This window comes from Lacerta agilis, chromosome 14 (assembly GCF_009819535.1).
Source record: "Lacerta agilis isolate rLacAgi1 chromosome 14, rLacAgi1.pri, whole genome shotgun sequence".
In the NCBI taxonomy this organism is placed as follows: Eukaryota; Metazoa; Chordata; class Lepidosauria; order Squamata; family Lacertidae; genus Lacerta; species Lacerta agilis.
The window spans coordinates 11,251,111-11,275,942 of record NC_046325.1 but is presented as its reverse complement, the minus strand read 5'-3'; the positions used below and the strand labels follow the sequence as shown (position 1 = coordinate 11,275,942).

Genomic DNA, 24,832 nt, shown 5'->3' with positions numbered 1-24,832 from the left:
GGGAGAGGAAAAAGAAGGTGGAATAAATATTAATTAAATGGATTAAATGAAAACTGGAAAGCGCCTTGTGGCATCTCAACGACAGACACTAAAAAAAGAATATTTTAAGGCACAAAGCATTTTTTTTGTGGTGTGCAGCCCACTTCCTCAAATCCACACAACTGAAATATTTTATTTATTTTGTCATTATTATTTTTATTATTATCTCTCCCTCTCCCTCCCCTCCCCCCCCGCCCCACTTCACGCCCGCCCCCGGTTCTTCTGAGGAGAAGATGAAAGCCCAGCAACAGCAGCCGCTGCCGGCTCCTGCGCACGCGCGGGAAATCAACCGCACGGACGAGGAGGAGGGGCGCGGGGGGGGGATGAGGGAGGACAAGCGAGGAGAGTTACGCGCTTCGCCAACCCCGCCTCCCCGCCCCCGCCTCCTCCGAGCCGGCATCCGAGATAGCGGCAGTGGAGCTGCGCGCGCGGGCAGGCAGGGGCCAGAGCTGCCGCCGGCGCCACCGCAGCGGCGATCATAACAGCGGCGGCCGAGGAGGCAGTGCGCGCGCGCGAGCGACGCGAGGGACCCTTCGGAACGTTCCGAGAGCAGCAGCAGCAGCAGCAGCAGCGGAGCGCGCGCCTGAGGTAAACAATTAACAGCCACTTAACTGCCGCCTCTGACTTTCTCGGGGGGCTCCCATCTACCCAGGGGCTAGTGGTGGTGAAAGAGACAGGGCTGCGCACGCGCAGTTTAAACACCACCACCCCTCCCCAATTTCTGCACAGTGACCTGGGCAGGTGTGGAGCACACACCTCTTCTGCTGCACCTCCTTTCTCTCCCTACCTTTCCCAAGAGTTATTGTACCTTCTCACAGTGGCTCACACTACTTCTGCTTTTTTTGGGGGGTGGGAGGCTAATATTTTATGTGGGGCAGGCTTGCTTGCTAGGGCGAGTGAGGGAGAGCTTCCTGTGGCCCCGCCTACCCTTGCCCTGCACACCTGGCGCAAGCTAGAGAGGTCTTTGCGTGCTGCCACTCGCACCGTTTGCCTCTCTGCCCTTGGCATCGCTCAGCCTCGCACCGCCCTCTTGCTTGCGGTCCTTGGGCGCCTTCTCTGATGTGCTTGCCTCTTCGGTTGGTTCGCAAAGCAACCCCCCCTCCTTTCCCCCCTCAGGAGATACGCACACCTTTGCGCTCTTGAGGGCCCTGCCAAATTGACATTTCCTCTTGCCTCTGGAGTTACAATGGGTGGCGCATGCATGCTTCCACACTTGGCTCTCAGGGAACAGTCTTGCTCTTGCTGTCTTGAACCTGCCCCCGAACCCTTATGGGATAGCATGTGTGTGCCCAGGTGTGGGAACTTTGGGGGACTGGCGCAATACACACCACGGTGTCCCTGTGTGGAAATGACTCATCCCTGCAGTTTCAATTTTGTGTAAGACACTAGAGTTACATCTGTATTCACTCTGTTTCTCCAGGACTACCTAAGAAACATAACGTTCTTTTTCACGCTGTTGGGGAGCTGCAAACCCTTGTACTAGGCCCCATCGAGGGGTTATCTTCTCATACCAGGACCTCTGAAAAGCCACCAGAAGCCTGTGAAGTTATTGTGCATTATTTTTACAAGAGACAACATCATAACAGCACTTTCTGTTTGTTTTTGTTTTCAAAGTTCTTGCACTGGGACATTTCTTCTCCTTGGACTGAGATATGAAGGTTCTTTAATAATCGTTTCCAAGCCGGAATTCTAAGGGATATTAGCAATGAAGAAAACCCTCTTTCCTTGCATGTCACACTGGAAAACAAGTGGATTATTATTGAACTTTCACAAGGAACCCTCTAGCCTTTTTGTGTGCTTTGCAGATCTTTGCACTGAGATTTTCCCAGGCGGGAAGAAATTACCTCTATGCATTTTGTTGTGCCAAAAGATATTTGCCTCATAAACAAAACTTAACCGGGATCTGTGAGACGGCCTGTTACAACTCACGTTAATGCCGGGAGTTTGCAGTGCGACCCTTTGGTAGACAAAGATTACAGTCTCCTTTCCTTTAGATCCATAGGCTCCCTCTGAACAGGAAACTGCCTTACTTGCCTGATAAATGGGAATCTTCAGACTAATCACTCCTGAAAATTGTTGTCTTGACAAAATCTTAAGTAGCATCTTCACTAAGTCTTCAGCTCTGCTTGTGGAAAATACATCTGATAATCATTGATACCTAGATACAAAGTTGTGTCTGACCGTTTGTGAATAAATACAAGACATGAATCTTTCTCTTGAGAGAGCACTTGGTAACCCTGTTGGTGTCTGCTCTTTTGAGTGGTCTTCTTCCTCTTCCTGCTTAGTACTCCAGGCAACTCTTGGTTAAAGTCACCAAGGAAGTAATTATTTTCCCCCTTCCATCCCTGCTGTCAAGATGGCTTCTGTCCGGTTCATGGTTACTCCCACTAAAATAGATGATATCCCAGGCCTGTCAGATACCAGCCCAGACCTCAGCTCCCGCTCCAGCTCCCGTGTCCGCTTCAGCTCCAGAGAAAGTGTCCCTGAAACAACCCGCAGCGAGGGTGCCAGTGACTTCTCTAGAGGAACCAGTTCACTGGCCACTGAAGCAGCTGAGCCGGCCACTGACAAGACTGCCAATCCCCGCACAGATGCAGTTGAAGGTAGGTCGTCTTTGGCATATTGGGTGGGAGAGGGGACATCTGAATGGTAGAGGAAACCTTGTTAATGGAGAATGCTACCTATTACCACATTGGAGACTTGATGGAGGTGCACAAAGCTTAAATAGAGGTTACACCTTAGATGTTCCAGTAAGGACTGCTCAAATCTTGGCTGTGCTGCAGATATAAAAGGATATCTTCTGTGATTTGGGATATGCAAGGTGGGATTGAAGGCGGAGGGGGATCTCCTGTGGGTCTGTCTCAATTCATGCTTGCGTTTTGAATCAACTGCTTTCTAGCAGATGGTGTTTTCAGACATGACTGGATTTTTTTGATTCACCTCTCCAAAATACATAACCTTGATGCGGCCCCTTCTTTTATGTCAAGGGCTTGGCTGTATTGCAGACAGAATAGTTCACTACCAAAATTTCCTCATCCCTCTTGCTGGGAACAGCTCTTGGCTTCCTATTTCTAAAATGGGGAACATGCAAAGTAATCCCCCCCCCAGGCCACAGTTTCTGTCTGAGGGTATCAGTGCTTCTGATCTGTCCAGCTTTTCAGATGATCTGTTCTTCAGTTTTGTTGTTTTTTGTGTGCCAGGAATTGCTGAGCAAGACTCATGGGAAATGACTCTGGAGAATTTCAGTTCCCCTAATCTTGTTGATTTCCTTGTCTCATGCATTTTAAAACGACAGAATATGTTTGAGGTCAGGCTGGGCTTTGCTCTATCACCACTGACTTAGTCATATCTTCTGCTGTGGAGTTTATGAATAGCAACATTGAACTATCAACAGTCTTTGTAGGTTCAGCCAGATTCTGATCTGTAAGATTTACTAATCATCTTGTGATAGATATTTCAGAGACACTTTTGTTTAAGTTTTTGAGATACGTGCACAGAAAAGGGCGTTGATAGGACACTCTATTCATTTATTCACACACACACACACCTTATTCTGGATTGTGTTGGTTGTGAGACAGTAGCATGATCCTGGCCCCACCCTCCAAAAAATTGAAGAGGAGAATGATGAAAAGCTTCACTAGATCGTGAAATAATAAAGTTGTTTGCAGTTGATGTAAATTGTGATGGAAAAGTTTTTGAAAATGCTATACATATAGTAAAAAGTACCATAGGTGGAGACCTGTAAATATCAATTTGCCTGCTCAGCTGTGATTAGCAAGAATGAACTTGGGGCAGTTTGGTAAGAAAGCTTCTGTAAATTTGATTCCTCTCTATTTATCCATATTTAGCTACCCAGCTAAATCTCTTAGTTTATTGCACCTACTTTCTTGATTAAGGCAGCAATCATATCAAGATCTACTGGAATGAGCGAATTTAGGATCCAGGGGATGTCTAGCTGAGTCAGGAAGTTCCCAGGGCAGCTGGGCTATGCTGACATTGCTCCCCATCCTTGGTTCAGCTAGAGTTATACCGGCATATCTCCCATCCCAGCTCAGCCAGGGTCCAGCTGGCTGAGCCAGGTCTGGTGGATCTTAAGCCAGCATAAGCCTAAAAAAAAACCCCCCAAGGCATTCTGGGATAGGACCAGGGGATAAGGGAGCACTTAGACTGTTCATAAACCTGTTCAGCTCAGTCACATGACCTGGCTACCCAGCATAAATTAAGCTGACAAAAGGGTGATGTAATCAAACACTATTTAACACCTAATTTATCATGCCTTAACTTTACACCAGCTTTGCTGGTGTAAGGATTGCTTTCTTAGGGAGAACTATTTCCCGTACCTATCCTTCCACATCCTAGTCACACTTCTTCCATAGACATACTGGTACATGTTATTCAAAGAACAAAAACAAATTCCCATTCAAATACACTCTGTGCTGTTTCCTTCTCTTCTACAGAAATGAATGCAGTACATGTCTTATATGCAAAAAGCTCGCACTCTACCTTGCATCTGGCTTCTGTAGGCAAAACCAAGGGAATCTGTGACTCTGCTGACGCATGGTAATAAGATCAATGGTTATAAAATTAACTCACAGGAGTCAATACTAAAGAATATTTAATATCTGGTGACGTCTTTGGCGCTGTTGCCTTGCCAGTGGCCACCTTTTCTTGTTTTACTGATTGTGCTCTTGTGCCTTTAACACAAAGTGGACAGACAGAGATCTAAAACAATGAAGGGTGTCATTATGGCCCCTTAAAGATTCAACAGATTTAGTGTAACATAATATTTCATGGACTACAGTATATTTTACTAGAATCATTGTAGATAGGTAGAGATTTTGTGGTGTGATTGCAACTAGGCCGTATTGCACCATATACAAGATAAAAAAAAATCCTTCCAGTAGCACCTTAGAGACCAACTAAGTTTGTTCTTGGTATGAGCTTCGTGTGCATGCACACTTCTTCAGATACACTGAAACAGAAGTCACCAGACCCTTATATATAGTGAGAGGGCGGGGAGGGGTATTACTCAGAAGGGTGGTGGGAATGGGTGATAGGCTGATAGGTGTGGTAAACCTGTTGAGGACTGTTAACGACTGCAATTAGTCTTACAGGAAAAAGCAAGGGGTGAGATGGCTAAAAACAGCTTTGTCATGTATAATCGTCAGCAGGTTTACCTCACCTATCAGCCTATCACCCATTCCCACCACCTGAAGAAGTGTGCATGCACATGAAAGCTCATACCAAGAACAAACCTAGTTGGTCTCTAAGGTGCTACTGGAAGGAATTTTTTTATTTTGTTTCGACTACGGCAGACCAACACGGCTACCTACCTGTAACATATACAAGATGACAGTTCTGGGATACAGGAGAGTAGACCAGACTAGCAACTGACCAGGAAAGAATGGTCAGTCTGGAAGAATGGTAGATAGCCTGGTAATTTCCTCCAACAACAAGTGTGCAGGCCATGAAATTATTTTTACAGCAGACAATACTGTGAGATTGGCTCTTTCTGAGCTGATGACTTCTAGGCTCAGGAGGATTCTAGTCAGTCATGTGACTTGGAATACCTTCAATTTCCTAATCTTAACAAGTGTCTCTGAGGGGAAGGGAAGTACTGTATGTGAATTAGTGTCTCAACCATGGGACTTTTACTTTGATCTCCACAGTAGCATCCTGACTTGGTTAGTCACACCCTTGCCTATTATTAGAACTGATATTCCCCCAAGGGGAGCATCACTGCTTTCAGGTTTTAGTTTCTGTTTCTTAGCAGTTAGGGCCAAATTATAAATTGCATTAGTCATGTAGTTTGCCTTAAATGCAGGATTTTTCTTTCACAAATAGCCATTGGAGATGCAAGCAGATTGGGACCCTGATGTGGGAGGATAAATGACTTTCTCCTTTCCACCACTCTGGGTTAAGGTCTCTTCAGATGGTCCTAGGCCAGTGCTCCACATAACCCAACCAGGGGTCCATTGCTACCATAGAGATATCAACATTGTCAAAAGTAAGGTGCCCATGGCTTGAGTTTTGAAAAACAGGGTCCTCAGGTAATTGGGAACCATTATCCTAGGCTCCACCATGGTTGTGAAAGAAAAAACTTGCACTTCAGGGCAACCCTTGTAAATAATGCAACTTGTAATTGGTTCCTTGTATACGCCTGCCATTTTCGCTCCTTTTCTACCAATATACTGTACCTCATCTCTATGCATCATTCTTTGTTTTCTGGTTTGCTTTTTTACATCCTACCTGCAAAAAAGCAGTTGATCTAAAATAACCTCAGGAAACAATTGAACTCATTCCCATCAAATCTAAGGGTTGGCTTACATCATAATATCAAAATAGTATGTGGGCTTTCGCTTCACCTCTCCTTTGGTTTTAGGGCATTACTGTAAGTCTATAAGCTTAGTTTGTGCATCTACGTGCATGTATGCAGGTTCATGTGCATGCTAGTACCGGTAGGTCTTCTTCCATAGCTGATGGTGTTTTAGGCTGTGATTCTAAGCTTGGCTTGCACAGCTTGTGACCCAACAAGCTGGATGCAGCTCACTAGGCGTCAACATCTCCTTCCCCACTTTTTGAAATCCTAGCAGTAGAAACAGGAGATTAATGACCCTCTGGTAGGACTCAATGCATAACTGGTGGGCTGTGTTCATCTTCTTCAGGTGTGTTTTAAGGACAATTAAATGAATTTAAATCCCATTACTTGCTTATTTCAGTTACCTGATGCTCTTACGCTCTTTTGCTCTTTCTTCTTCTTTCTTTATTGGGCTAAAACAGGCATGTCCAACAGGTAGATCGTGATCTACTGGTAGATCACTGGACGTCTGTGGTAGATCACTGGCTCCCCCCAAAGAAGCTCAGCAGCTTTGGCTCCCCTAAAAAAAGCTCTACATCTTTGCCCTGAAGCCCCCCAAACAGGACTTTCCCTCCTGAAAAAAAAGCTCAACCTTGACCCGAACCCCCCAAAACATGGATGGCTTTCCTTCCTAAAGAAGCTCAACAACCTCGACCTGAACCCCCCAAAAGGGGGTAGATCACTGCCAGTTTTTAATTCTGTGAGTAGATCGCAGTCTCTTGGAAGTTGGCCACCCCTGGGCTAAAACATTTTGTCACAGGTTGCAGGGGCATTGACGTGACCAGTAAATGGTCCTGACCTATATTTGAAGCATTGGACAAGGTAGCTTTTAAGGTTTTGTTTATTTATTAGAAAACGTGTACCTCACCTTCTGTTGCAGTCAGAATGCCGAGGGCACCTTTTCCAGTTCATTGCAGGCCTGCAATAATTGCAATATCTTTGGGATTTTTAGGTTAGGGCTGTAAACAGTTTTGAGGCATGTTAACAAGTGAACGTTGGTGGACCAGCTTTTGCTTCTATCTTAGCTGAACATTAATGTGCACATTTTCTCCCCTGCATATTGTCAATGTCTCAGAAAGTCTAACCCTTAGGTTTAAGGAATCATTTGCCAGTACTACATCAGCCAATCACTATTCCCCACCCCCCACCCAAACACTTGATTTCCTAGGCATCAGTTTACACCAGTCATTTATACTCCTACCTCCCTCTTCCTTTCAGATCATGTTAACATTATATGCAGACCCACGCTGTAAATGTAGGTCATTCTGCAAACAAACATGTTTTGCTATTTGGATTTTTTCCCTAATGGACAGAGTGCCTGCTGTTTTGTCATTTTTCTCTTCTGTTTGAATGCCCTATCATTGGAGACCCAACCCTTCTGAAGTTGTAAATGAAGCCAGAAAGCCTTCTCTCCCCCAAACTCCACATGCACATATATCAGACTAGATAAGTTGTATAGCCAGCCAGCCAGTGCTTCAGGGACTCCATGTCCCTGCCGCCTAGGCTGGTTTATCTCCTCAGAGATACTGAATGTCGTTTTCAAATGGGAAACTGCTCTCTGCTGCTGTGTCCTTGTTGTGAGAATATTTGTGATTTGTAGAGGTTGGCAATGAGGGTGATGGCTCCTCAAGTCAGGGATGTGTTTAAAAGGAAGCCACATTCTATGTAGGTGGGAAAACATATTCTTTATTCTTGGTTATTATTGTTCCTCCCCCACCCTTGACCCTGCCCCAGTACATCTTAATTTACATTTGTCAGCTCCAAACCCCCCCCCCCCCCAATATACTCTTGGGAATTCAGTTAACTCTTACATAAGCATATGTACACAAGTAGGGAAGGTGTGCACATGCACACAGAGACATAGCAAAGCTTGGTTTTCAGGATACAAAGACCCCCAGGTTTCCAGATGCAGGTTTGTAAATATGTATGTAAAAGTTGCTTTGTTTACTTTTGTTCTTAATTTGCACTTAGGTACGGCACTGGATATTTCTATGGGCATTTTTCTGTCATGAGCAAACACGTTAGCCTACCATTGCTCACCATCTTTTGTATTCCAGTCCATAATACTCCCCATTTTCTCTGCACAAGTTTGCTTGTGTTCAGGGAAGTCATATTGGAATACCCTGAGGACCCTGTTGTGCTTCTAGAGAGGCAGTACTAATTTTATCTTAGTGGACATCTTGGGAAAGAATGGAGAGTGCCATTTCCAGTAATATGTCTCCATGGCAGATAGGTACAAAAGAAAGTGCTAACTTTCTTTATTAAATCTGAAAGCTAGAATTCTGCTTATTTGCCTGGCTCACACGTTAAATGCCATTTTGTCTATGACCTAATCATGTCCACACAGATTTCCCAGACAATAGCATCTGGTGTCCGTACTTCTTCTGTTCTTTGTTTATGCCAGATAACAATCTGCTTTCCTCCCCCATTTTTGTTTTCTCCCCCACTTTGATCCTGTAACAAGAAGCTCTTTGGCTGTTGCTGCCTACGCCTGTTTCATTTCATATGCTCAGCAGAACCCCAGAGTGGAGAAAGCTGTTGTTTCTTAGATGTGCACTTTAGCCCCCAACCCCTACCATTAGATCAGAGAGGTCACAGGCCCCTGGTGCTGCCTCTTGTGAGGGGAATGCCACATCCCTGTGCGCTGTGGATAAAGAAGTATTCAAAGCACATGAAAGGTTAGCCCATCCGCCTGTAGTAACTTGGAGAATATGCCCTTAGAAGTTTATGTTTGTTTTATTTCTCTCTTACCTATCTTACACTTCTTAGATGAATGGATGCCTTTTGTGAAATATGAATATGGTGCTGTTGAGTAAATGTGTGCAAGTTGCAGCATAATTTCACTTTTTCATACATTGTCTATCTTTAGATGTCATCTAGATTTTCACAAAATAACTAGTTGCAAAATTATGGAATTGAAACAAGTCCAATAGACTGTATATGGATGTCCTATATACCTAAGGAAGGAGGACATACAAAATCCTTGTTCTTGAAGCTAGGAGAGAAGTATGCAGGGACAAAGCCCACACTCATCTGAAGATTCCTAACTATAGGATGCAAAGAAGTGATGATGCTCCTGGGAGGATTGTGTGGGTGGGAAAACACGTGTAATTTGGAGGGCTTCTTTTCTTTATACTTGAGCCTATCACCTGCTCAGTTAAGGGTTGACTCTCTAGTAGTAAGAACAGCGCCTCACCTTTTTGGCATGTGCGTATCATGTGTTTGGATCCAGGTATAGTTAAGAAATTGCTCTTAATGTTAGACTTAAATCTGTCTTAGAATATTTTATGGCTTTTTGTCTTTTCCCATCATGTTTTGAATGAAAAATGTATCCCTTCCCTGATAACTTATTAAATATTAGTTTTGAGGATTCAGCGTACCTTCTCCCCTCCCCAAAAGACAGATTTTGCTTCCCTAAGCTGTACCTTTTAGCCTTTTCTCATACAATTTACTGTGTAGACCCTTATTTTCATCTTCACAGCTGAATCTTTTTCAATTTCATAATATTGCCTTTGAAGGGTATCCACTGTCAATATATGCTACCTTAGGGGCAGGAAACCCCTTTTATTCCAAGTGCCACATTCCCTCATGGATAACCTTTTTAAAGGAGGGGGGCACATACCAGAGTTGTACATCGCCAGAGGTAGTAGTGGGTGGAGACAGGGATAAAATGCAGGCAGACCAATGGTTGTTATTGTTAACTTTTGTATAGTAGGTCACATTCCAGCCACACAAAATCCAGAAGTTTCCACACCCAAACTCATGCACACATCTCTCCATCCAGGCAAGCAAGATACATTATCAAGTTCAAGGATGCATTGCAACTAGGCGAAAGCACCTGAGGAGGGCTCAGAGCACAGCTTGTGAGGGGTGTGGTTTGGGAAGGAGGCATGGCCTGAGGAAGACCTAGAGGGCTACATTTGGCCCCCATGCCTGAGCTTTCTCCTTCTCGTACTATCTAATTTCTTTCTGTTTTGCCTGCCTCAGAATAGCAAGCTGAAATGAATTAATTGGATTTCCTTGTAAGTATACCAGCTCCATTTGTGGTTTTTTGGTCCCCCAAATCACTGAATTGGTTGGAGTGCATTTGGAGACCTAAAGGGCTTTACATTTGAGGCCTCTGCTCTAACGTAACTGATGTGCTGCAGCTGATGCACTTAGGTTCAGGGAGGTCATTAGTAAATGAGTTACTCTGGATTTCTCCAAGAACCAAGATTACATTCTGTCCTGGCTTTGCCTTTGGTCTTTGTGCTCCTGCCTTTAGCCAGAGTTAGTCAGAGTGGGAAGTTGGAAGGACAAAACTGAAACTGGACACTTAAACATTTGGTGGCCATCTGTGTATTTACTTCAGGAAGCTAGTTTGTTGAACCATTAGGATTCCCGTGGGTTAGTAAGAACAAAAAGCTCACCTGTTGCAATCAGCAGTAAATACAGGGCCCTTTGTAGTAGTAGTCGGATGCTTTCTGTAAAGACTCTTGGAGAGCTAAATAGATAAGACAAAGAGCTTTTTAATATTCTGAACAGTAGTAGTGTTGTTTCATCATTAATAAATGGCCAGCTAGCAATCCAAATGCTTTCTACAAGCAGAAGAATGACTGGATCCCTACGCCTACGCCTAAAATTCTAGTATCTTAACTAGAATCACAAATGTACCTAAAGAAGAAGAAGAGTTTGGATTTGATATCCCGCTTTATCACTACCCTAGGGAGTCTCAAAGTGGTTAACATTCTCCTTTCCCTTCCTCCCCCACAACAAACACTCTGTGAGGTGAGTGGGGCTGAGAGACTTGAAAGAAGTGTGACTAGCCCAAGGTCACCCAGCAACTGCATGTGGAGGAGCAGAGACACGAACCCGGTTCCCCAGATTACGAGTCTACCGCTCTTAACCACTGCACCACACTGGCTCTCAGTTCTAGGATAGCATGGGCTGGGGATACAAAACAATACATAAACAATGTAGTGGCTGTGAATCTCACTGCTTGACATCCTTTGAAATTACCGGTAACTGTTAGCCTAACCTACCCGGTAACCTAATTTACAGGGTTCTTCTGATAAATGACACTCTGAGCTCATTGTTACAAATGAAAAAAATAACATGATAGCTTGTGAATTGGTACAGCAGTTTTAATGGCTGGGCTATACATTGGATCAAGTGGAAATGTTGCAAATGTATATGGAGAAGCAGTCATGCAAGTTCAGTAAGAGTGAATGAATCCCCCCTCCCCCACCTCTCTTGTTTGCATGACAGTCTGATTTCACTGCCAACCGCACAGCAGGTACTCTTGAATGTGTCCATTTTGTTAACATGTTGATGTGTGAGTGTTCCTGTAAATAGGCAAAATGACAAAAGATAAGACTGACTTCAGTAGACTCAGGAAATTGTAATGGGCATCTCTTCTTTTTAGCGTTTCATCCTGCTTAATCTCTTCTGTGGCCAAAACTTAAAGAAAGGCTCTAGTCCAGTGTTTCCCAACCTTTTTCTGACCTTGTTTCTTTCCTGTTCCCCCAATAAGTACAAATCAATACAAATCTAAGATTCTGCCCCCCCCCCACAACAAAAATCCTGGCTATGCCCATAACCTGCCCCCCACGTTCAACTGGTAGAAAGGTAGCAATTTAAATGTTTTGTTTGTAAATAGAACATGCTTTATTTATAATTTTATAATTTATACAAAATGCAATTACATAAAATGCTAGGAACATAATGAAATATTGTTGAAGCAGAAAAACATAAAATCATGAAGCTGGAAGGGACCCCAAGGGTCATCTTTCTAGTGCAACCCCTTTCAATGTAGGAAACTCTGCTAAAGCATCCATGACAGATCGCCATTCTTACAACACCATCCAGCGTCTGCTTAGAAACCTCCAAGGAAGGAGAGCCCAGAACCTCCCAAAGGAGATCCATTTTCCATATGTTATAAAAAGTAAACTACTTATTTGACCCCAGTTACTTGACACAGAGGGGGAAACATACAGATACAGTCCAAAAGGCACACAGGCAGTTCTGTATATATGGGAGAATTTTAAAAAGTGGTCCTCAGTGACCTGGTGCAAAAAGATCTTGTCATCTGGAGGAGTCTAGGCTGCCTAGATAAAACACTATAGCCCCACATATCCATACTTGGGAATAAGACCCACTGAACCCAGTGCGGCTTTCTTCTAACTAGACACTGCATTATTTACTAGATGCAAGTCAGCAGCACCAAACGACCCCGCTCGGCTAGGCACTGGGGTAGATTTCCGCCTGCGCCTTGCAGAGCCAGGCCAACGATGCCGATGGGCCCTGTGCCCCTCAGCAACATCCAGAGGCCCTGATCCACTTGGCGCTGGGGTAGATTGCCCTTTTCAGAGTCAGGTCCAGGCTGCCAACGGGCCCAGCACTAGCGGCAGCAACAAGCAGCTCTGGCTCCTCCAGCCCTACCCATTGCTACCCCACCACTGCACTTGCCTGACCTGGGGGTTCTGGATCATGGGCTCTACTGATCCAAATGGGAGCCTCAGCGATCATCATCACCCTCTCCCACTGGAAACAAGCCAGGACTGCTCAAAGAAAATGCACATGGCAAAAAGGAGTGCTAGTCCCTGGTGGGCTAGCCCCTTACTCACTTTGGCCAAGCAGGTAGCCAGCCAATCAGGATTCCCCCCTTCAATTCTCACTTCCCTCTGTGGCCCCCTAGCCTCTTGCCCGGGGGGGGGGGGGACAGGGGGCCATATGGCCCCTAGTTGGGAATCACTGCTCTAGTCTTTCCTCATAGTTATCAATCCTTTCTAGCGTTCCAACATTTTTCATCAACTGTAGCAGTCCAAACTGAATGGAGAACTCTGGTTGTGGTTTAATAATAAAATTAATCCTAGCAATTGTAGACTCTGAGAGATTTAGACAAGCTTAGTAAATTTTTGTGTGTGGATAAGTAACTTGGGAGGCATTCATACAATATTCATGTATGTGAGTTCCAATAGCAGGGAAACGAAGGAGAATTGTGACAAAGGAGAAAGTAGGTATTGATAAAATGATGCAAATTGATACACTATTTTTATAACGGTGACATGTTTGGATAGGTCTGTAGTACAATGCACATTTGACAGGAATAGAGGTTAAATGAACAACTATCAATAACTTTTTTTTAACTTAAGAGAATAATACCGCTGGTATTTAACCTTTTTTGAAGATGCCGGTTTTAAAGTTCTGCTATATTCATATCTAATAAATGAAAGTAATAGAAAATAGCTCTATGCACTGGTAAGTGTATGACATACAATATCTAAATTATCAATGAAAAATTAATGGCTACATTTCAGGACTTTAAATGTTGTCAGGAAATGAGGTGTGTCAGAGCTGTTGAGTCTATACACAGGTGAAGAAAAGAAAATGAAGAAAATAGTAATTAAGAAAGATATGCAAGAGAAGATGGAAATAGTTTGATATTCTGATAAACTGAGGCCAAAAACTGATTACAGTCCTCTATACACATACTTGGGAATAATTTTCACTGAGTAAATGTGTAGAATTGGACTGAAGATGGCCCAGTTTTAAAAATACCAAGTATTTCTATAGCAAAAAATGAACATCTTTTTAAATTTCTTTTTTCTAAATAGGGTAATAAAAGTAGCACAGAGAGGTGTTATTTAATCCCTTATACTGAATATAGTATTTTTTTTTCATATGAAACAACAAATCTAGAGTAAAAACAAGCAAAATGTTAATGTTCTTTCTGGGTAGGCAGACGTGTAGGATTGTAAGAAAATATTTTTGATATGGGGAAGAAAGATCTGGGACAGATGTTTTAAAGAAGTTTTTTTTTTTAAAATCATCAACACTTAGTTATTGCCAGGTATGTTAGTGTTCTTAGCAAGTGGGAAAGTACCATCATGACTAGATTTTAAGCATTTTATTTAAAATAATTTACCTTTCATTGTAAAAACAAGTCAGTTTACAAAATAAAGTCAATAAAATAATAACAAACCATACAAAGAGCTATCCAAAGTTCAGTAGAGCAATACTAGGGATCAGTGCTTGGGACTGCCTACATGAATGAACACCTGCACCATAAATAGGTGCATGTTGTATTGCCAACATATAGGATATTAATTTATGACAGTGCATTCAGTATTTGAAGATACAGTTTTGATGTTACAAGAACATTAAACGAGACACATTAAACACAATAACCAGAAGTGAGAAGTGGTTGTAAAATAACTAATTGTGAGCAAACATTTCAGAGTCTCTTCTCAAAGGTGTTTACACTATTTATGGTTACACATATATAAATACAGAAGGCAACAGGAGAGAAACTTGCAGATCAGCATTCCTGCTGCACAGTGGAAATATATTTGTGCCACAGGGGCCTTCAATTTCAACAGATGCAGCAATAAAGACAAATGTTTACAAAACAGTAAACAAGAACCATAATTAGGAGATTTAAAACAGAACAGCACATTAGAACATTTTGTTATTTTTGAAGCCCACTGTTTTAATTTCTGCTGAACTCATGGTTCTTGAGCAGTTGGAGGTAATGAAATAAAACTTGTTGGTAGTTCTATTTAATTAATAAACAGTTTTAAAGATTAATATATATAAAATAGTTTTAAAGATTTAGCATATATAAAACATTGCATAGAAATACATACCATAGCTGGAATGAAGGGAAATTGTTTAGGAAAATGGATAGAAAACCAGCCAGAATTTTCTCTGAAACTAGAATATGCAGAAAACAATAAAGAGTAATGATTATAAAATCTGCTTTAAGAGCACAACATCCTACAAAAAAACCCACAAAAAACTACAGGTGTGCACGTGTGTGTGAGTGAAGGAAGGAAAGGGGGTAGGAAAGAACACAATTTGGTGATATTGATATTGAACAAAGTTCATTTATCAAGTTAACAGGGGAAATCGACTTGGGCAGGGGTAGAGAAATAGTCTTGCGTGTGGGTGGGAAGTCCAGTGAAAAGACATGAAATGGACTGTGAGCACATGAGAGCTAGTGTGGTATAGTGTGTTTAGGTTGTCTGATTAGGACATGGGAGGCCAGGGTAAAATCCTGTCTTCCTGATGCCTGCATATGATGGTATTCAAAGTTCTTTTAATGCTGCCAGCCAGGAAGAGCTTGTTCTAAATTTTTGAGAATTGGTTTCTAAAATACATCTTCTACCTGCTGTCCATCTGGCTGGCTGAAAATACATACATACATCATTTTATTTGTATGCCGCCTTTCCATTATTAGAACCATGTGCAAGATGGCTTGCAACATGAAAAAACATACCACATACCGGTAATTAGTAATGTAACAAAAGTAGGCATAAACAATGTTAGGACGTTCAGTGGTTGCTCATGAGTAAAGCGCCAGACGCAGAACTTCTAAAACTAAGTTCTTTATTGTGCACAGCTATATACAGTGGAGCAAAAGATCAAACGTCCATCTCATCCCTCCGTAGAGTCCAGGAATGACCCCTTCCGGTTCTTTGTCCAGCAAAAAAGGCGCGGGATTCTGAACCCCCGCCTCCCCCTTCCACGTCCTTCCTGCCTGCGCCCTCGGAGCGTGGGAACCTGACCCCGTTCCCCGCTTTCCCCATGGCGCTGAGGCTCTGCAATCCTCTCAGAGCCCCTGCACCGCCTTCCTGCCTCAGACTCCCCCTCCCCACTGGAGGAATGGTCGCTTCCGGTTGAGGAGGGGGAGGACGAGCTGGTGAACAGCTTGGGGGGTTCCCTATACTGCAAGCACTCCCACGACTCTCCCAGCCATGGGGAGGGGGGTTTCCTGACAAACAATAAATAAAATATCAAAAAGTACACAACCAAATTAAACAATTCCCACATAAACCATAAGATTTAAGATAAAGATACAAAAAATGATATCAATAACAGCAGCTCCATTACCCCCAAAACAAAACACCCTAAACAATACTCCAGCCCAAGAGACTGTTTTGCAGCCTCAGCTTTGCAGCTGGAGTCAGTCAGGGCCCCACCCACCCAAGCCAGGTGGAAAAAGTCCTGCAAGACAAGGAGGAAGCAGATCTTCCAGGACTCGCTGCCAAGTAGCATATATTTTGCCTCAAGCCATTGAAACATCTTGGCTAGTTAAGGGTTCTTCCTTCTTGGAAGGAGGGGTTTTCATTAACATTTTAGCTGATTATCTCCTGGCTTAACACTTCCAGAAGGGGTTTACAAGTGATAAGCTGTAGTCTGTACCTGAGAAGGGGATCTGGGTTTGAGCTTCAAGAGGCAAAGAAGGAGCCTTCCTTATGGATTTCAAGTTCAAGTACGCGTTGTAGCAACTGTCACTTCTGTACTAGAGCTTGAATTCCATAATGGTGGCTCCTTTGCCTCTTGAGGCAGAAATAGAGCTTCCCTTTTCAGGTACAGACTACGTTTCTTAAAGCAAAAGCTAGATTTTAAGAGTAATTTCTAGCAAGGGATTTGCCCTGAGTAAATTGCATTCTAACACACTGGTTACTGGAATGAGATGTGAAGCTCATCATTGCAGTCCTTAACTCAACCTTTAGGACCACCACCCTCCATCTGTTCCTCCTTGCAGGCTGCTTTAATAATCCGAGGCCCTTCTCTGTATTCCTCAACTCCCCAAGGCCTGGCAGATGGCAACAAAAAGTAGGGCACACTCATTGCTAGTGACACCCACCTTGTGGAATGCCCTCCCACTTGAGATTTGCAAAATCCTGACACTTTATGGTTTTAGGCACTGGCTCAGACCTGAGTGTTTTTGAAGGACCTCAGCTGAAAAACTTCTACTTTCTCTGTGCCTTCACTTTGGGATTTTTTTTTTTGGAGGGTTGGGGGTTATGAGTTGCTTTTTGTTGCTTTCGGAAATTTTGGGTTGCCACTATGTTGGTGTTTTCTGATTGTTGTCTTAATTCATTTTATTAGTTTGATTTCATGGTGTGTGTGTGTGTGTGTGTGTGTGTGTGTGTGTATGCTTTCTTTGTTTCTTTTTGATGTTTTATTTGAAATATTAATAAATAAACCTGGTTCATTGTGTTCACCCCTATCACCTCAAAGGACCAATAGCATCTTGCAAAGATTGTGCTCTGCTCCCCACTTCGATCCCCACTCACTGGGTGGCATCTTTCAATTTGAAATAATGTATTTCTCTCTAAATCCATTCTGAAAGCCATGAGCGATAGAGATGGTTCCAGTCTCACTGATCCTGGCAAGTGTAGTGCTTGTGCTGCGTTGAGTGTTTGCAATACTGGCCTCACATTCCCAGTTTAGCTGTCTTTTAAGCTGATTATGGCATTGGTCCTAATCTCAGCATCTTGAAGGTATAAATAGCTTGGGTGAGATTTCTGAAAGTAGAACTGGAACAACTGGACTTTTCTAGATTGGCTGCCTGCCTGAATTATTTTAGCCCACTAGAGTATTGCAGTCTCTGTCCAGTGGACTTAAAATGTACATCAATTATACAGAGCAGGTTGTGAAGCACAAAATTCGCTGAAAACTTGTATCTTGAAATACCTGGGAAGAAGCAAAAATATCTTAACCTTTCACCCACCAATTCCATTATCTTAGTGATTTTTAAACTTAGGTCTCCAACTATTGTTGGACTACAACTCCTGTCACGTCTGCTAGCTAGGGATGATGGGAATTGTGTAACAACAGCTGGAGACCCAAGTTAAAGAAACACCGCTTATCTCTCTTCCTCCTCTTCTCTCCCCTCTATTCTTCTTTTTCTACTCTTTCCCCAGAACTGGAGGTTGTACCCAGGAGTTAAAACTCCCAGATATTTTTTTCTTGGTTCAACCACCTAAATGCTGTTCCAGGAACATCACAACACCAGCTCCAATTCTCTACTGCCCACTACTCTTCTATAACCTGGGAGGGTTTTCTCCCTGTACTAATTCCTCAATGCTTCTGGGAATATTTAAAAGCAACTAGGGGGCCCTCTGCATTTAGTTGTCATTGTCATGCAGGCATATACACTGTGAGTCACATTATGGCTTTGGGGAAAGGCATTTTGCCCAGATTAGATGTATTTTGGTAGGGAGGAGGCTTGCTTTGCTGAATTGCTTAAATTTGTTTTGTAGAGTACATTTCTTGTCCCACAGGCACCACTAGTATGGCTACACCTCAGTCACTCCTATTCTTTGCTTTATAATTGATAATTACTCATAGTTGGATTCTTCAAGTACATGCTGGTTCCTGGCCCTCTGTTACATGACCTTTACAGCTCCTCCCAGCTTCATCCTTACCTAGTACACTGTGTGTGTGGTGTTTGTGGAGTTGCCAACCAGCTCTCACGCCTGCGGGCATGTTGTATTTCCTCCCCAGCCCACAATGGAAATGTTTCTGTGTGGCTGCTACTTCATTGCCCTAGCTTAAAGGTAGCTGCAAATCTATGCTCTGGAGCTGTCTGTCTCCTGTCACACTGAACTGAAGGCAGCAGCAGAGGAGGGTATAATCCTCTTAGCACCAATGTGGTAAATATGCTTTCTGGCATGCGTACACCAGGACGCATACACTCTCATACTGGTGGAGGTGTGTCTTTCTAACACGCACACACACTAGCACACACCCTACCCCTCCCATTCCTCAGGGGTTGCCTGTCACCTGATCTACCAACGCTTTCAGTTCTTCCGTTTCTGGCCTGGGAAGAAAGTTTTGCCTTGAACATGCCTCAGTTCACGGTGACAAAGGTAGAAGATGACGATGAGGGGGAAGTGCAGGAAGGCATGCAGAAAAGAGCCAGCACAGGGCAGATCTGGAAACCTAATGAGACTGCCGGGTCAGGTAAGCAAGTTAGCTTGGATCTCTTTCTTTGAGATGTCTCCCCACCCCCCCACCCTCCAACTTTTTACTTGGGAAGCTTTGATACGGAGAAGTAATGTTTAGTCCGTGTTACTAGACTTTGCCTTTCCTGTCTGCTAGTAGGTAGCCTTTGTGACTCCTCTGATTTTGTTTGCAGCTCTAGATATTGCCAGATTTCCCTTCATCACCAGTAGCATTCCCAGTGCCTCTGTTGCTTTAATTCACGTTCCTCCCACCTGACCTTCTATAATCCAATGGTAGACTCTTTGTTAGAACTCTCTGGTTTGACCTTTAGTCAAACAATAACTGAATGCCAAGGGGCTGATTACTGATGTGGAACAGAAAAATAATCAAATGGTTAGGAGGCTATTGAGTTTTGGCGCCAGGTCTGAGCTCTCTGTCCCACTTTCGGAAGGAAATGGGGATCCACGCAGCAGTAACAAAGAGCCAAGACGCCCAGGTGCTATTTTCAGCTCTCGGGATAGGAAAGCTGTCTAGAACAATGGAAAACTATAGGTTCTGATTCCCAAGCAATCTCAGGAATATCATCTAGAAGTCAGAGGAACACTGAATTGATCAACAACATTTTCTGGTACCATAAAACCCTCAAAGCTGCTCTGCATCTCACCTTCTGAGCAAAGTTTAAGGATATCCCCTTCTTTATCTCTTTAGGATTGCATTCATTCTAGCATCTTCACTTAGACTGCATTCACAAATGTTGCATGTAGCTGGTGGCCAAATATCCATCCCAAACAGGTGATACCTGTGTAACATTTTCTCCTAGAGTATGTTTGTCAGGCACCTTGCTGTCTTTACACTATGCTGCACTGTCTTTCTGCTTTCCAGTTTTAATTTTCTTGTGATTCCTGTTTAACTATATGAGTAGGAATTGCAACAACACATTTGCATTGTGGAGTGCTTCTGTTTGGGGTTCCAGCCAAGACACTCTGCTCTGTTACCCTTATTGACTGGTGGTTTTCCATCCCTGGCCCCTCCAAGAGTCAGCCAGCATTCTATGACAACTGAGCATGTCATTGTTAAGCCATTTTGGGCTCCCCCCCCCATTTTATTTATTTATTTCTGCAAACTTTGGAGTTCTTCCAAGCCTGCTGATAGATCCCTCTGCAGAAGGTGCTGTTCTAGCTTACATAAGGATCCACATGTTTTGTTGTTGCTTTGAGTCTTGAGAAATAAAGAAAGGGCTTATTGGTCCCAGCTTAAGAATGGTTGTCTCTCTGTTCTTTTCCATGATCTTCTCCATCCCATTATTAGTAAGCTTTGTCTTTTATTTGTTCTGTGGATTAAAACCACTTTATGTGGATTAAAAACAACTTTGTAAAAGTCTCTCTGGTTTTGGCTGTGGTTTTTACTTCTAACGGTTAGAGTGTAGTTAGAGTGTTGGACAATGACCTGGGTGACTAAGGTTCGAATCTCCACTCATCCATGAAGTTTATCTTGGGCTAGTCACTGTCTCTCAGCCTGACCTCCCTCACATGTTTTTTCGTGAGGATAAAATGGGAAGGAAAGAACCATGTTCACCACTTTGCAGTCCTTGGGGGGAAAAGGTGGTATATAAAATGGATGAATAAAAGAATGAAGGCAATCTTACACAAAGTGGATGTGATGATGTTAGTAATACAACAAGCATTTATTTATCACCTAATATTGCTGTTGGTCTAGAAATGGTTAACATTGGTCTGTAAAGCAGAGCTTTCAACTTTTCCCGTTTTTTTAAGGGAAATTCCCTTATTCCGAATATGATTCCTCGCAAGAAAAGGGAAAAGTTGACAGCTATGCTGTAAAGTGGTACGGTATGTCTCATCCTCCTTTCTCCCTATAACCCAAAAAGGTGATTCACTATTATTCCCATTTATTGGGAGTTATTGGGTTGTTGTTTTTATTTTGATTATGTACTTTGTGGTTTTATATTCTGATTTTATCCTGTGAACCACCCTGAGACCTGCGGGTATAGGGCGGTATATAAATTCAATAAATAATTATTATTATTTTACAAATTTGGACAAACGGCTTGCTTAATGCCACCGATTGATTTTTCTTATACTAATAAAGTAGGGATCTGAACCCAGAATGAAGCAGGACTCCAGGCTGCAGAAGATGGAAAATTAAGAACATAGACTCCTGGGCGGCGTTTTTCTTACTTAGGAAGGAATAAAGTAGCAAGTAGATTTGTCAGTTAGGAATTTCTTAGCTACAGGATTGACAATAGGCAGCAACCTACTTTAATGCTCCTTGTGTGCTCATCTTTCCTCTGTGGGATCAAATGTACTGTACTTGAATTACACACAGTTGCAATTGGAAAGTGACCTGTGAACAAGAGGTGGTACCAGTGCTACTGATCTGCCAGCTACATAGTTGGATACCAGCCCTATTCATGAAAATATCATTCAAATTTTGTTAATGACTATGGTAATTAAAGGCTGTGCATTTTGCTGTCTGCGAAACCAGCTGCTGAGTTTGAGAGGCCTGGAAGTGGCATGTGCTTTTGTGTTTTTGCTCTTGGTACTGACAGTGGGTAAGGTTCTTGTGCTGCACAACGGCCCAGATTATTTGATTTAGGTTCTGTCTGAGAGAGCTGACTGTGATCTGGCAACCCAGGTTAAATATATAACCACTCTTGGTGCCTACCCTATTCATCTTTCTGATGCTGCCTCACTCATAGCTGTCAAAGATGTCAAGAGCTCCATCTGGGGGTAGTTGCTATCAGATCTTGGGCTGCATAACCACTTTGAAACGGGAATATGAAGGTTTTTATTTTATTTTCATGATATCTAGGATTCCAGTGTACAAGCCAAGATGTGGGGTGGGGTGTAATGGTTAATGCTGGGTGCTGAGTTTCCATGGGCAGGGGTGCATCAAAAGGCATGGTGTCTGTGTGCTCAGTCCCTCTCTACATGCACACAAATAGCTACAACCATGGGATTGTTCAGTTTACTTTATTTTATATTGGGAACAGGGTGCATAGCTGTCATTGGGAAATGGCGCTGGAATAAGGGAATTTCCTGCAAGAAAGGGAAAGTTGACAGCTATGACAGGGTGTTACATCACACATTGTTCCCCCTTTAGCAGTTCCTTGTTGAAGAATCAGCGGGGCATAGTCTGATGCCTTACGCTTCGTTTTGTAGCCTGCCAGCCCCTTGAGTTCCTTCCCAGCCCCTTCTCCCTTCTGGGCTTCGGGTCAAATTGAAACTCCAATCAGGCCCTATCTGCCCCCACCTTTCCTCTCCAGCTAGTAGGAACTCTGAACCATCCTGCCAACAGCTGCACCTTTCCCATCTGTTCTCTATCCGGCTTAGTTCCCAGCCGTTCTCCACCAGCAATCTCTGCTGACCAAGGACCTGATCCTGCATTCCCACAGGAGGGAGGGAAGCGCAGGTGGGCAGTCCTTCACATTGGGGAAGAGACTTTTCTTTATATTCCATATTATTCCAAGAGCTCATAGTAGATTGTAGCAACTGCTAAACGGACACAAGAGAGTCATCCTAGGTGTGCTGCTTTCACTGCCTATTTTCCTGTCAGCTTGACTCTGACTTGTTAATATTTTATTCAAAAGCGGTGGTGACTTTTGCTGCTTCACTACTCAATAAACAGGTGATATAGAACAGGCATAGGCAAACTCGGCCCTCCAGATGTTTTGGGACTACAACTCCCATCATCCCTAGCTAACAGGACCAGTGGTCAGGGATGATGGGAATTGTAGTCTCAAAACACCTGGAGGGCCGAGTTTGCCTATGCCTGATATAGAAAGTTCTCTTCTTGATTTTCACTGCTGACTGTTTATACCCCAATCTACTGGAACGCCTATACTGGCAAAACAATCTCTTCAACAGGGTATCCTCTTATTACCGGTAGTTAGTTAAGGGAGTCATTCAAAGCTTCAGTTCCAGGGTGTTCACCAATTTTAGTGAGGAATGCCTGTGCAAAATCTGGCTGGTTGAATTTGGGAGTTGACCTGAATATGGAATACAAAACTTTGCCGGGAATTGAATGTAGTATTCACATTCTTTGTCCTAGGAAGGGCTTTTGCTTTAACAAATTTAGAGCGCGCTTAAATCACATCCTTGGAAAAGTCCAGAAAGAAAGCTATATTCTTCTGTTCCCACTTCACTGGGGCTTCCATTGATTTTTGGTGGAATTTGTGCAAGAGCTCATCTCTATCTTGAGCACACACAAACTTGACAATTACTGTATATGAGGGAGCCCACCTCCTTTGCCTTTTCACTGGGATTTTGAAAAACGTGTTCTGTGTCAAACTGATGTTGAGCTGGCAGAGACAGCACCTCTTTGACCCTGGGCAAATAACATTGTTCTGTCCCTCTAAATAAAATAAGAATCATGAAGACCTCCTTTCACCACATGCACAGAGAGGGAGAAAATATGTACTCTTCAAATCACTTTTTTATTCTGGATGTAGTGGTTCTGAATAACTATCAGCCGTTGGATCCATAAATTTTGTCATTTGCACAGATTAAGGTTGTCATTCCACACAAAAGCTTGCTTTGAGAAACTCCCTTTTTGTGGCACACCTTAAAGCATTCTAATGGTGTCTTTCCCCTCTTGGTAAAATGAGTCAGAATTGAAGGGCAGGGCTTTTTGATGAAACCTGGAAGTTAAAAACTACTATGGATAGCTATTTTAGGGGCTAAGGTTAACCTTGGAATGGAATATGAAGAGCAGAAACAAGCCTCTTAACATTAGACCTCCAAGGCTGAGTAATGCAATTGCATGCCCTCAGAATGACAATCCTAAGGTCAAATCCTTTTTTCTGACCCTCCAAAATACCACCGTCTCAAAAGGATTTGCTCATTATTGTGCTGCTATTAAGATGGAAAAAACCAGAAGTGCACTTCTAGTCAGACCTAGACTATGTACACACACCCTTCCTGGTCGGAAATGCCCAAATCCCAGGATTCTCCATATAATCTCTATTTATCCCAGGCAGTTTGAATCCCTTTATCCAGACAATGAACAGAAACAATGCCCTCTGTGTAGGGCACTGAATGCAGACTCAACAAACAAAGGATGCTTCTGCTGCTGGAAGTTGAATGGTGCCAACAGGATTGGGGAAATTGCCAAGACTGGGGTGGCTGACAAGAGCAAAGATAGGTTGTTGAACAGAAACACATCATTTGTGTTTGATCCGTCATCAACAGACTTTGCTCCCATCTGTCTGTTCTGAATGATCTGCTGTCTACTTTGGCATCCCCCACATATTCACTTTGCAGGCCTTGATAGGTGTGATCAGGGGCGTAGCAAGGGGGTGGGGGTGGGCCGCCCCGGGTTCCATAATGGAGGGGGTGACAAATTATGAAGGAACAATTTTTTTTTAATGCCTGCTCCGAAGGTCTTATCTTACTATACTAGGGGTTATATAGCTATATATGAAATTTCATGCATATCGGTTAATATCTTGACCCTCCTCCACCAAAATAGCTGTTCACTTGGCTGTTTTCCTATGTCATGAAGGCTGAAATTTCAGTTCAGAGAACACTTACTGTTCCCAACCCTAACCCTGTGGAAAGCCATCTAATTAGACTTTAATTTGATTTTGAGATGTTTTTAGGAGGTAATTTAATTATTGTTTGATTTTATACCAAACTTTTCCTCACTGCATGTTGTTGCCCCAGACAAAGGCACCATTTGGAGCTCTAATCATGTGGA

At 43.1% G+C, this 24,832-nt stretch overlaps 1 protein-coding gene across 3 annotated transcripts in view; it reads left to right on the top strand.

Moving 5' to 3' along the window:
* Positions 1-552: 552 nt before the first annotated feature.
* SLC12A6 (solute carrier family 12 member 6) overlaps positions 553-24,832 on the top strand; it is a 43,535-nt gene continuing 19,255 nt past the window's right edge. For all 3 annotated transcript variants that reach the window (XM_033170920.1, XM_033170919.1, XM_033170921.1), the window contains exons 1-2: positions 553-627; positions 1,460-2,642. In XM_033170920.1, coding sequence (XP_033026811.1) covers positions 2,396-2,642 — 247 coding nt within the window. In that variant the 5' untranslated portion in view covers positions 553-627; positions 1,460-2,395. The remainder of the gene's footprint in view (positions 628-1,459; positions 2,643-24,832) is intronic.